The sequence below is a fragment of the Leptonychotes weddellii genome, chromosome 2 (genome assembly GCF_054177405.1).
Source record: "Leptonychotes weddellii isolate Sample4059 chromosome 2, ASM5417740v2, whole genome shotgun sequence".
Lineage (NCBI taxonomy): Eukaryota > Metazoa > Chordata > Mammalia > Carnivora > Phocidae > Leptonychotes > Leptonychotes weddellii.
In genome coordinates, this window is record NC_138370.1 from 67,168,232 (window position 1) to 67,182,696 (window position 14,465).

The 14,465-nt window shown below is 39.8% G+C and overlaps 1 protein-coding gene across 5 annotated transcripts in view; it reads left to right on the plus strand.

The window, feature by feature from the left end:
* NR3C2 (nuclear receptor subfamily 3 group C member 2) overlaps window positions 1–14,465 on the plus strand; it is a 322,324-nt gene that overhangs the window by 275,833 nt on the left and 32,026 nt on the right. For all 5 annotated transcript variants that reach the window (XM_081811789.1, XM_081811786.1, XM_081811787.1 and 2 more), the window contains exons 7-8: window positions 5,470–5,600; window positions 11,170–11,327. In XM_081811789.1, coding sequence (XP_081667915.1) covers window positions 5,470–5,600; window positions 11,170–11,327 — 289 coding nt within the window. The remainder of the gene's footprint in view (window positions 1–5,469; window positions 5,601–11,169; window positions 11,328–14,465) is intronic.

The following is a 14,465-nucleotide window of genomic DNA, read 5'->3' on the forward strand; positions in this document are numbered from 1 at the left end:
TCTCTCATTCATTCATGAAATATTTAGTGAGCAAAGATTGACACATGACACTTGGCTATCATATTCTACTTGACATTCAAAAAGGTTAGCCAGACATGGATCCTGTCTTTAAGAAGCTTGTAGTTAGCAATCAGAATGGTGGAACTGAACTGAGCCTTTTTTTTTTTTCTCTAAGCACATGGAAATTCTGCATTTAAAAAAGAAAGTCTTAAATATATAGGCAAGCTTAAAAAGAGAGAGAGAGAGGGGGAAAAAAAAAAAAAACAGGTGCAAGAAAAGGGAATTCACAGCCAGAGTGGTTTAACTTGGAGCTAAAGCTATAGTTGGCCCACAGACTAGTGGATGTAGATAAATGCCTTAGGGGTGCATATTAGAACACAAACAGGAACGGGAGACAAGAACATAGACTCTAGCAAGGCTGGAGCCTGAAACGGAGCCTCTTGCATAAAGCCATGTCTCTGCCACTATTTCACTGTCTCCTAACAAGGACAGTAAAACTCAACATGCCAGCCAGCCCAGCGACATGGCAGGAAGGCTGAAAGGAATAAGAAACACAAGCCTGTATCACATCAAATGTGGAGTCTAAATTTAAACTACACAAGTCTTGTAAAAAGCATTTTAGCTAAGGAATTAGCATAAAAACTAGTCCAAAACAAGTGAAATGCTTATACCCCCAACAGTTATAAATGCTGAAACTTCCTTTAGAGTCCCTTCCACAAGGCAGTGCCCCTGGGATTCACCTAGGCCAAAACAGTGTGTGGTATGCATATTAGCATCCCAAAAAGTTGAACAAACAAAAAATCTGAAGGAAACTATGAAATATAATGTTAAAAGTATTAGAGATATAATAGGTAAAGATATAATTTAGAGAAAGAAGATATAATAGCCAGAAAATAAGAAGTACCTAATGGAAAAATAACAGAGATGTCTGAGAAAGAACTAAATAGAATATTTCTAGGCAGCTAGATGTGAAAAAAATATTGTCATTAAAACACTGTAGACATTAAACGGATTAGACACAGAAAAATATGTACTTAGAAAATAGATCTGAGAAAATCACCTAGAATACAGTCCAGAGAGATAAAAAGAAATATGAAAGGAAGGTTGATGTGAAGACACAGTGAAAAGGTCCAACACACTGCTAATAGGAGTTCAAAAGGAAAAAGTAGCGGGGATGGGATAGGGGTGATACATGAAGAAATAATGTCTAAGGACATTGCAGAGCTGAAGAAATACCTACACCTTCAAATCTAATAGGGACATTGAGTCCCGAGCAGGAGAAATAAAGATTACTCTGCACTCAGGTACTTTGAAATGAAACTGCAGACATCAAATAAACAGGGAATTTGGGACAAGCTACCAAAGAGAAAATGCAGGTTATCTGTAAAAGAATGACAACTAGACTAACAAGAAATTTCTGCAAAAGCAGCTCTTAAGGCCCAACTATAGGGGAGTTCTATCTTCAAAATACTGAGGGCAATTACCTGTCAAGCTGGGAAATCTATGACTTTGTAAAGAATGAAGGTGAAATAAAGAGATTTTCAGACAAATCAAGCCTGAAAGACTTGAACTTTCAATGACCACTGTTGAAAGAACTATGAAAAAATATTCTTTAACATGTAAGAAACCAAACCGAAGTGTGAAGTAAAGTATAAGAAACAGTGGTGATCAAAGAAACCCATCAGTAATGAAACAGATGAGGGTATGTGGGTGTGAGGAAAGAAGGGCTGATTTCAGGGGAGATGTGAAAACAGGTATAATTTAAATTCTAAAGAGCTGTAACAAGGAGAACTGGAAGCAGTAGACCAAAAACATTTTACGTGTTTGTTTCTCATGGAAAAGCTATTGATTAACTTTTGACTTTTAAGTATACAAATTCACAACTTTATTATTATTTAAGGAGTAAAAATGTGTACTTTCTAAATCCAGTACTGGAGCAAAGAGGGGAATTTTTTAAAAGCTAGATTGACCTAGTCAAAGGAAGGAAAGTGGAAAGAGAGAAGGAAAACAGGAAAGTTAAAATAGTAGAAAAAAAATCCAAAACCATCAGTAATCACAATAAAGAAGAACAGATTAAACTGAGTTGTTAAAATACACAGACTCAGATTTTTTAAATCCAGTTTTTTGCCTCTTATATAAAAGACGTGAAATATAATTATTTGGGACATTTGAAAATAAGGGATTAAAAAAAAAAAGGCATACCAGGCAAATTCTAAAGAGAGAGCAGAAGAAAGTAAGAGGAAGGAAGGGAGAGAGAAAGGAAGAAACAAAACTATCAGACAAAATTTTTTTTAATTATTGTTATGTTAATCACCATACATTACATCATTAGTTTTTGATGTAGTGTTCCATGATTCACTGTTTGCATATAACACCCTGTGCTCCATGCAGAACATGCCCTCTTTAATACCCATCACCAGGCTAACCCACCCCCCCCCTCTAGAACCCTCAGTTTGTTTTTCAGAGTCCATCGTCTCTCATGGTTCGTCTCCCCTTCTGATTTCCCCCCCTTCATTCTTCCTCAGACAAAATTTTTAAGGCAAAAAAATACTAGGATTAAAGATGGTGTTACTTAGTGATAGAAGAGGAAAAGCTTACAATAAAATGGGTAAAGATATGAAGAGACAAATCAACAAAGAAGAAACCCAAATGGTCAGAAAACATTTGAAAAATGTTCAGCCTACTGGTGTTAATGGAAATGCAAATAAAAGAACCAATGGGGCTATCCTTCAGCCCCTGTCAGCTGGCCACAAATTTGGTGGGGGTGTGGAATAAAAGGAAATTCTTATCTTTTACTGGTTGGAATGAAAGCAGCAGATGTGCACCCATGTGTGACTCAGCAATTCTGCTTTCATTCTGTATCCTAGATTAATGCCCTAGGATGTTCCTTGGGCATCATTCATAATAGCGAGAAAGAGGAAACAATCCAAGTGACCATCAGTAGTGGAATGGATAAGTAAATCATGATATGTGCAAACAAATGAAACTTGCATCGGTGAAAATGAATTAACTTACGGTTACCTGTATTAAAATGATATATCTCAGAATTACAACACTGAATAAAAATAAGTTGCAGAAGGATGTGCATATCTAATTTCAAATTTACATAAAACAAAGCAGGTACTGTACGCTGTTTTTATAGATACATACATGTGGCCGTAAAATATATACATCTGAGAGGAAATGGTAGTCCCCCAAAGTGGGCGGTTCCCTTCTTGAATGAAGATGAATGGGAAGCAGGAGGAAGAGAGAGCAGGGTGTAACTCTTCCATGTTTAATTTTTAAAGATCTGAAGTAAATATGACAAAAATATTAGCATTTATTTACATCGTTAGTTCTGGATGGCAGATGTATAGGCTGCTGCTATTCTATGTGTGTGTGTATGTGTTTAAAACATTTACATAATTAAAAATATCTTCCAGATTATGGGAGACAAAAGACATACAATAATAACACAGAGAAAACGTTCTGTTCCATTATGGGTCCTATACAGGTGGCTTTCAGAGTTGAGATGAAAGGGATTTCTGCCAATGAGGGGAACCCAAGAATGCATCCTGGGAGAGGTATCGCAGTGTTGCTGTCCTACAGACTCCCGCCTGCTATCCATCACCTTTGGAAATACATCAGCCATCATGACCTTTTTCTCTTGTTTCTTTGGCCTTTATCAAGTCTGTTCCTATTTTTCACTAATAGTCTCTTTTTCACTTATTAGATTCTGGTCATTATAAAGCAATAGTTACCAGCAGTATGTCCCAAAAGATTTATTATTTTGAGAAGGAAAATCTTAAAAACTAACTGATGCTTTGTTTACTTCTCATGGAAAGAGACAATGATGACTTCTCTTGCTGTATAATATAGATTTTTATGGAAATATTTGGGGGCATCTGGGTGGCTCAGTTAGTTGAGCATCCTCTTGGTTTTGGCTCAGGTCATGATCTCATGGGTTGTGGGAGTCTGCTTGAAGATTCTGTCCCTCTGCCCCTCCTCCTACCAGCACCAACACTCCTGTGTGCACCCCCCCCAAAATGAATCTTAAAAAAAAAAAAAAAAAAAAGGAGGGGCACCAGGGTGGTTCAGTTAAGCGTCTGCCTTCTGCCCAGGTCATGATCCCAGAGTCCAGGGATCGAGCCCCACATCGGGGGCTTTTCCTCTGCTCCTCCCCAGCTCATACCCGCTCTCTTGCGCACTCTTTCAGATAAGTAAAATCTTTAGAAAAAAATGAAAGGAAACATTTAGACTAGGTGGAGGGAGAGGATTGGTTAGTTGTCCAAGTGGAAACATGCATATATTGCCCCAAACTCCTGACATAGGAAATGTTGGGATTCAGAGCTGACAGCCAAGAAAGAATTCTTGAGACATCTTTGGTGCAAAAAGGTGGTTTTATTAAAGCATGGGGATAGGACCTGTAGGCAGGAACTGCTGCACTGGGGTCATGAAGAGTGGCCGATTATATATTTTCAAGTTGGGAGGGGGTCAGGGATAATGTAAGTCTCTAAGGAATTTTGGAAGCAAGGTTTCCAGGACCTGAAGGGGACCAGCTATTGTTAGGAAAAGGTCATTTATTACTGTCTAATATAACCTTAGTCATGAGACCCTTCAGATGTGTATCAGTGGGCCATATGCTTGGAGGACAATTGCCAACATATATCTAAAGGAAGTTTCCAAAGGAATTTTTATATATTAAAGTAGACTTACAGGATCCTGGGGAGTCAGGATAATGTTAAGCTAAGATTACCTTTTGCCCTTAGCAAAGTATTAACATCAAGGCAGCTGAGTTCCTAGAGGAAGGTCACTCTACCTGTTTCAAGAACTTGTCAGTGGTCTATAAGTAGTAAGGAAATTTACTTTTTTCTTTTGCCTTTGTTTCCCACAATGCTTTTTCCCTTTATCAGAAAGATTCTAGTCCAGGTTCTTAGGTTTCAAAATTTTGTTCTGTTTCCTTTTTAAATGTGCTGCTTCAAATAGTTAACAGTCATGTTTCATGACCTCTGTAAGGGAAGTCCATGTGGAAATAAGACTGGTCATCACTATCCCGTATTCACAGCATCTAGTATAGTTTGTCAAAATAGTTAAGTGTTTGGTATCTCTAGCTGAAAAGGAACAGAAGTTTGCGGGCTTCACCCCACATCACAGCGGCCTCTCTGCTCTGTGGATGATCTCACTGTATAACACAACACGATCAGTCATCGTTACTCTTGACATAAAATAAAATAATGGCACACGTGAAAAAGTTTGGTTTCCATGCTTCTGACGCGTTGTTACAGGGTACTAGGAAATGGCATGGCAGTGTTGGTCTAGAAGCAGTTTAGCCATCAGTGTGAAAGGCATCTAACTTGTCTTTGGATACATATCTGCTCCATGTTGAAGCCAAAGGGAAACTCCGACTCAGATCTCTTATTAAGCTGCCTTGGGCCACCAGTCTGGGCTTGATAACGAACCTTTTTTTTTTTTTTTCCATTTCCTTTGCAGAGAGAAGATGCATCAGTCTGCCATGTATGAACTATGCCAGGGGATGCACCAAATCAGCCTTCAGTTCGTTCGACTGCAGCTTACCTTTGAAGAATACACCATAATGAAAGTTCTGCTGCTGCTGAGCACAAGTAAGTTGATGTCCACTTGTGCACTTTTTCTACATTGTCAAATAGTCTTACCTTTAAGGAGATTAGCCTATTTTCAGTGTCAGGTAGTTAGTATAAAAAAAAAAAAAATTGAGGTGGTGAGAAAAGGGCTTTGGTCTTTTGGTGAACTAAGTTACTTGGAAAGTATGAGGCTTTGGGTGAAGAAAGAGCATATTCCTTCATTTCTTCATCCATCCGACCACTAAATATTTACTAAGTGTCTGTTATATGTATAGTAGGATTAGGCAATTCAGCTACTACAAGGGTGAATGAGGTGCAGTTGCTGCCCTCAGCGAGTTTTACTATAAGATAAATTCAAAGATACTTTTAATACATTGTGGAAAGGCATTATGCAATCATGATAGAAGATAAAGAGTGTCACGGTGGCTCAAAAAAGGGAGGAGCATATTTAGTTCTGGGAGTCAGGGAGGGATTCATGATGAAGCTGAATCTTGGCAAGCTTTGCAAGGGTTATGAATTGGTTATGAGGTCTGAGATGGCATTCCCATCAGGGGATGATGTGAGGGAGTGTGGAAATGTGGGAAAGCATATCCAGGCATTAGAACTTAGTTCTGGAAGACGTGTTTTACCCGTTAATTTTTTAATTTTTTATTTCTGTATTCATTTAACTTTTCAAGGCACATGGGGTGATGTTGGGTTGGAGAGGAGTGGGGAATAAGGTTGGGATGGAGACTGGACCAGGATATTCAGTGTCTGTTGAAGGCACCTGACCTTCATTGGGTGGGCAGAGGAGTGCAGCACCGCAGGCTTTGAGCAGTGGCGTGACATGACCCAAGCTGTCTTCTGTGCCTTTATGAAAATGTATCTGGTAAACTGGATTAAAGGGGAAAGAGAGGGGGAGGTGGAGAGGCAAAGACAGAGAACTTAGCCAGATTAGAAGCACAGAGACCTGCTGTGAGGCTGTTGAAATAATGGCCTTGAATGATGGTGGTGGGTGGTGTGATGGACAGGAGCAATGCATTCAAGGAACAAGGCCGAACTAGAAGGGGAAACAAAATGGTATGGGTCAGAAGTCACACAGGTTTTGCGCACAGAGAAATGGCTAGGATGGCTGTGATACCATTAAGAGGAATATGTTAATGTTGGGACTTGGAGAAGATTTGGTGGGGGTTTTATAAAATGAGTTCAAGTTAGATGGGTTAATTTTCAGATGTATCCCAAAAGATGGGGAGAATTTGGGACTAGCACTCAGAAGACAGGCTTGGGTATTGAGACACAAACATGAAATTATCCTCATAGAAAATTGTCATCTAAACTAAAATGGTGAGTGGGGTTGCCAGGGCACAGAAAGAGGAACGGTCCAGTTGAGCTACATGAAAGGAGGATGGCAGGGCTGAAGAGGCAGAGATGGGACTGTCAGAGAGGCAGAGAAACTGGGAGCCAAGAACTGGTTTCCAAAAGGGGCATGACTAACAGCAGAGCTTCCACAGAGAAAGTTGAGAGCACAGAGAGAGGCCAGTGAGAGTTGACCATTAGGCCTCAGGCAGGTGCCCGATGGCCAGGGACTTGCAGATTGATGGGAAGCTTTTTTAGGCTTCTGGAACCAAGTATGAGAGTAGAGAAGTTGATGACATAAGGTGCCAGAGAGACAAGTCAGGACAGGATTAGCCTTGGCAAGGATATTGAGCACTTCTTCCTCCGGCAACGGCACAGACATTTTCAAACTGAGGGGGAAGAATCTGAGCAAGTTCACATCAGATGAGAGGAAGACAAGAATGATGGCAGGAGGCAGCATGGAGAAGAAATCTCTAAGCCAAGTAGTGTGGCCACTGAGGGAACTGGGAAATGTTCTGGGTGCCAGGGCGAGTGGCAGGGACTTCAAAGGAGGAGAGATTGTTGAGTGACCACCTGGAAGCAGAAAAGAGAGTCAAGCACATGCCCAGCCCTCCCCTTGGCTCATGAGTCAGGGCCGTGGCGGAAGGGTCAGTTTTCAGTAGAGTCCTTTGGGAGAAAGTGGCATTACTCAGCAAGGTAATGAGGATAGGAGGGGTCAGAAGAGATGTTTCCCCCAGAGAGGGCCTGGGTCTGAGGAAGTGAGCCTGAATCAAGTAGTGACAAGAGCAGGAAGAGGAGATGCTATAGCGACTCTGGATAAGCACCTGCTTCCCAGTTTAGCAGCTCACGGCTTTTGAAGTGTTTGCCATATATCATCTAATTTAATGCTTAAAACAACCCCATGTTCTAAAGCTAACGAAAAGGAGGCACACAGGCGTTTTTGTCCAGTATCCTCTGTGCATTAGAACTCAAAGCCTTGACTGTGGCCTTCACGCCCAGTGTTGTTCCCGCTCTCCCCAGAGCGGGGAGCCAGGGGCCGAAAGGCAGGCCGTGGCACGTGGCTGCAGCGGGAGGCGCGGAGTGGTTAGCAGGTGGGACCCAGGCTCCAGCCTAGGGGGCAGACCCACAGCCCGGGTCAGGAGGTGGGGCCAGCACCTCACAGCTGTGTTTTCTTTGGCTGGCACAGGTATTTTAGGTTGCTCTTGTCCTTTTGTCTTGTTTTATTTTCACTGAATTCGATTGCCCAAGGCAGGGCATGTTCTCTCCAGTTTGCCACAGGCCCTACCAGTCCTCACTAATTACACTCAGCAAATCTCCTGTAGGGTCGTGGGCGCAACCCCTCATCTGCAGGGTGCTCAGAGCTGGACTCTTCCCCCCCCACCCCACCCCACCCCCGCTCTCCTTCGAGGTTTCTGAAGTCCCCGATTTATCCTTTTAGAATATAATTTTGGAACCAGAATCTTTAAATTCAGCGACAGTGATTCTATTCCCCTTTCCAAGCTATGTCATTAACCATTACTGGCCTGAAAAATATTGAAAGTATAGATCTAGATGTAGATAGATCAGATGTGTGATAGAATTTAAATGAAAAATGCATGTGATACTAATTTTTATAAATTTTGACTACTCCAACTTAATTGGTGTCTTATCCTTTTAGATCATTTAATCAGCCTATAATCAATCCTGATATCATTTTGAAGCTACCTAAATTAAATTATTAGCTTCGAAGTAGCTCAGTACTTTCAATTCTGATTTTTATAGATGCAGGAAAAGCAAAATAAAAAGGCAAGAAAACATAAGTAAAGAATTGTATGAGTCACAGAGCTGCAGGCTTTAGTAAGCTTATTTAAGCTTATTTTGCTAATATGTGATAGAATGTGTTAGAAGTTTTCTTCTTCTTTAGGATGTTAAATTGCACACCTGATGTCCAGTGTATCGAGAAAGTTTTTAGCAATGACATTGAGAGAATCTTGTGTTCTTAATGCTTATGGAGGAAAACAGATGAACCTCTACCCCAGTTGTCTCTGCTCTTCTCCAGCCCATAGATTTTGGATGGTTTCCAGCAGCCCTGCTGCATTTAATAAGTAAATTCAGAAAATCTGGGCAAACCTCCAAAATTTGAGGTTTTGCTTAAGTTCTCCTTATTTGTGGGTTTGTTTTAACTTCTAAAAAATCTGGCTGGGAAATTGGTACAATATATTTCAGTTACAGCAATAATATATAAGTAATATTTGACACAAATCATTTGTATTCTTGAGAATTTCTGATACAGAACTATCCATAAGAAGGTCTTTGCTTAATCTTAGCAGATACACCAAGTAGTAGTGAAATACAGTAGTGAAATTTATTCACTCCATTCTAATTTTAGGTAATTGTTAATGTATATGATGATCTCTGTAAATATTTATATTGAAAAGCAAAAGGTGTACTCCTTAATATTTTATAACTTAAAAAAATAATTGTTAACCTGTGTGTAGGCACTATTTGCAAAGTATTTGCAAACTTGCCACTTCTTTCAGAAGGTTCTAAGTTAACATTAAAAATTTTGGTAGACAGTAGGTCTATAGTTTTACTATTAACATCCTGGTTATGACCGTCCTTCATATTTTTTATACTTTTAAAACAAGGCTTTATTTTTAAAGAAAACAAACTATTTGTTATATAATGGACGGCATTTAACTTTTAATGTGAATGTCAAATATTTGAAAACACAGCTAATATTGTGGCCATCTCAGGAATGCATGCAACTGCTATTAGGGGTTTATTTTTTCCCCCACAAAAATAGATTTAGATAAACCACAAATCAAAAGCCTCAACAATTAAACTCAAGGAGACTATTAACATAAGATGTGAATGTAATTTGTAAGATAATTTTTATACAGGACAGCAGGGTTTAATTTGGAAACAGCAGTATTCCCGGCTTCCAGGGTTCTCATAATAGTCAAAAATGTACTTAGCCATTCTAAAGGGCTGATGACCCAAGTAAACTATTATTTATCCCAGTTATGACAAATTAGCAAACATGCTGTATAATTAAGAAGTGAAAGTAAAAGCAGTTCCAAACTCAGAACATTAATTTCACAAGACAAAATTTCTTTAGGTCTCCATCTCCTAAAAATAAAGTTCTTAAGTGATTTTATTTTTCAGAGTTAAAGCATACACATAACTATTTATTGGCTATAGTGGAAAAAAGCAAACATGTAGATAGATTTTCACAGGGGATACTGTACACTGCCCCACACCTCCTTCCAGAACATTCCCAGCACAGGAGCGCCTTTCCTCCATAAGGGGTTTCACGTGTGTCCTGGGACAAAGCATCTCCTTTCAGCAGGCCACAGAGACATTTGATATGCTTCCAAGCCCTGAATCCCAAAATATTGTTTCTAAGTGAGATTTTTAAATTTAAAATAAAAAGCCAGCCACTACATAAAACAAAACCTGATCCTTACTTTTTTACTTTCTCAAAGAAAAAGGGGAACATGGTTTATTCTCTTTGAAAGTTACAGATTTTTGGCTTACCTGCAGAGCCACTGTGGTGTTACTAATTGCACACACAAACCAGCGCACAGACCCACTGCCTTGTCGTCTGGGAGGCCACTGACGGCCCCGCTGGTCACGTGGTCCTGGTGCAAAGAAGATGCAAAGTGCTTCTCAGCATGTCTGTGCTCCCCCACCCCGTAGATGGCCAATCTCCCCAGGTGTCTTTGATATTTGAATTTGAATATAGAGATGTCACTTTCTAATTCTAGCCCCAGCTTAGGTTGTCCGTGGCTCTTACAGTTTTCCTGGAAAATCAAAGGATATTTTCCTACCTCTGAAGTATTGGCAAGTTAGGATTCCTAAAACACTTTGATGACAGGCCACAAGGCAATGTAACATTGTGGTTAAGAGGCAGGCTTTGGAAATAGACCTAGGTTTCTACCCCTTCTCTGCCATTTATTTACTGTGTCCTTGGGCAGAATTAAACCTCCAGTCTCCAGTTTTGTCATCTATAAAAGGAGAATAATGATTATGTCATAAAAAATTAATATATGCAAGATGCATATTAACATACACCCAATAAATAGCAGTTATTATTCTATTGTATGTAGATGTGAACAAGAATTTACCAATAGATAACTGCCATATTTGTTCATAAATGCAGACTAAAAGTGTGAGCCAAAAAACCTCAAAATATTCTAGGCCATTTAACTGCTACAATGTCAAAGCTGTTTTCCATCCTGGGGATTTACATGTCTGTATTCCTTAAACACAGTTCCAAAGGATGGCCTCAAAAGCCAGGCTGCATTTGAAGAAATGAGGACAAATTACATCAAAGAACTGAGGAAGATGGTGACTAAGTGTCCCAACAATTCTGGGCAGAGCTGGCAAAGGTTCTACCAACTGACCAAGCTTCTGGACTCCATGCATGACGTAAGTAGAGCCTCTTGGTGCCTGTTAAATGAGGAATCAACAATCACACACTGTTGACCCGACAAAACTGGAGAGGTGAGGGAGAGTTTTCAGGGCTTTGGGAAGAAATAGGGATAAATTATCCAGTGGGAGGCAGCAAGAGTTGAGAATTGATTAGGAAGGAAATTTTCTTCAGATCACCTTTGAAACAAACCCCATGTAAAGTAAAAGGTGTGGCTGTCTTCCATTCTGAGCAGGATGAGAGTGGCGTGGACCATCATGGCGAAACCCCTGTGTCCTGGGCCAGGGAAGGCCCTCAGATTTGCTACAGGTGTCAGATCAAGTTTCACATTTCTGCTTACAATTTAGGAAATGTTTGGTTAATAAAAATGTTTGCTTTAACATTGCATAAATAGTGTCCATCTTCTACAACTGTTAATCTAATAACCCAATCTTTCCAAAACATTATTAGTGGTCCAGGGCCAACTTGGATCATCTCAGTCTTTGCCAAACATTGAATCCTATATTCTTTCTTCACAGGAGACACCTTTCTTGTCTTAGGTAACTAGAGAAAGTAAATTCTGAGCTTGTTTCTAAATTAATCAATTATAGATGCAGCTGAGGTGTTAGCAGTTTTTACAAAACATCGAATTGGATAACTTGCTTTGTCATGTCATTTGAAATATGCTTCTTGTTTCACTTTGCGAGCAGTTTTCTGTAGCTCTGGCTCAAAGAAAAAGTTGTACATAGTCATGCTGATTTTGTTTTTTATGTTTGTGAAGTTTTCATACTTTCTTTTGAAAGATTTATTGTCCACGTTCAGCCCATATGATTTTATAAGAAGTCCTTTTTCAAATATTTCTCTCTTGTTCAGAAAAATGTTGCCAGGCGCCATGGCTAGTATTATACTAGTATTTTTATTGAAATCATGAGTCATCCTTTAAGATTTTGTTTATGCCAGTGGAATGTGATGATGCCTCTGTGGTCTGATAGATAAGGAATGTCACTCGCCAGTGTTTTACACTGAACACTCGGTACATATCACGTTGATTTTGCTTTCTCTCAGCTTTTCATATGGTATTAAGTCAAATTCCCATGAGGTGAATTCCGTGATAATTTGGCTAATTATCAGTGGCCTAAAGAGCATGGTTTAATGGAAAATCGTGGGACTAAGAGATGATGGCAAATGCAGCTTTAGAGAGATCACAACCCACTTTGCTTTCCACAACTCACACAGAGAACAAAAGAAACTAGAGCCTGGGGCAGAGGTCCCCTATATGAGAACAGGCAGCAGATCTACTTTCTTCGGTTGGCTTGTGGAAAGCCCGTTATAGTGGACTCAGAATGGGTTCTTGGGTTTTTCTTGATGAATTCTCTTATTTGTTCAAATGTATGGACAGGCTTAAGTGCAAAATTAGAATTAGTATGTGATTGTCATCACCGCAACATATGATAATAGATAATACACTTTGAGGCAATTTGCGTGTAATGAGACTGGCAACCCAAGTTAAAACTTGATCTTCCACAGCCTCTCAGAACCCCTGTGCCTTAAGCAGAGTGGCCCTGGGGAAACACTCGAGTCCACACCAGTGGTCTGTGTGTCAGACTGTCCTCACCCAGCTGGTTTTTTAGTGCCATGCTTGGCACATGATTGGAACTCAATGAGTCCTTGACGCAGAGGACTAGATCATAAATGATGATATTCTGCAAAATTCCCCAAGGCAAATCTCAGTGTCTTCTTAGTATTTTTTTATCAAGGTATAATTGATACACAATAAACTGAACATTCTTAAGGCATACATTTGGGAAGTTTTTCACACACCCGTGAAACTATCATCACCATCAAGATAATAGACATATTTGTGACCCCCAAAATTTCCTTGTTGCCTTTTTTAACCTTTCCTGCTACCTCCTACTCCCCAGTTGTTTTCTGGCAATACGGATTTGTTAATACATTCCAGGGTCTCGTATACATGGAATTATGCGGTATATAGGTTTTTTGGCCTAGCTTTCTTCACTTAGCATAATTATTTTGAAATTCATCCATGGGAATGCATGTATCACTAGTTCATCCCTGCCCTTTGCTGAGTAGCATCCCACCATATGGATATCCCACAATTTGGTAGTCCAGTCACCTGTTGATGGACACTTAGATTGTTTCCAGGATAGGAAGTGATACAGATAAAGCTGCACTAAAATGTGTATACAACTCTTTGCATGGACATTGCTTTCTTTTCCTTGGGTGAATGGCTAGCTAGTAGTGGAATGCCTGGGTCACATGGTAGGTGTGTTTTCCTCAAGAGACTGCCAAACTCTTTTCCAAAGTGGTTGTCCAGTTGTACCTTCCCTTGAGAACTGTGTGTGAGTTCAGATTGCTCCACATCCTTGCTAGCAGTTGGTATAGCTAGTCTTTCTAGTTTTAACCATTCTAGAAGTGATTGCTGGTGTCTCACTGTGGTTTTCATTTGCATCTCCCTAATGATCAATGATCTTTTTGTGTGCTTATTTGCCATCTTTATGTCTATGAAGTATCTATTCATCTGTTTCACTCATTCTTAAAAGTTGGATCATCTGATTGTTGAATTTTAAAAGTTCTTCAGATATTCTAGATGCAGATCCTCTATCAGATTTATGATTTGCAAGTATTTCCTCCCAGTCTGTGGCTTATCTTCATTTTCTTAACAATGTCTTTTGAAGAGCAGTAGTTTTCAATTTTTTATTAAGTCCAGTTGATTGTTTTTTTCTTTCATGAATCCTGTTTTTAGTGTTGTAACCAAGAAATCCTTGCCCAAGCCAATGTCACAAGCTTTTGTCCTGTTTTCTTCTAGAGATCATTATCCTTCATTGACTGATATGGAGTGTCTTGAAAACCATTTTTTTAGGGGCGCCTGGGTGGCTCAGTCATTAAGCGCTGCCTTTGGCTCAGGTCATGTTCCCAGGGTCCTGGGATCGAGCCCTGCATTGGGGTCCCTGCTCAGTGGGAGGCCTGCTTCTCCCTCTCCCACTCCCCTTGCTTGTGTTCCCACTCTCGCTGTGTCTCTCTGTCAAATAAATAAATAAAATCTTTAAAAAAAAAAAAAGAAAAAGAAAACCATTTTTTTAAATGCTTCGTTTTTTTGAGAGCATTTTTGGTTTTTCCTTGTGGAAGGGTAGATCCAG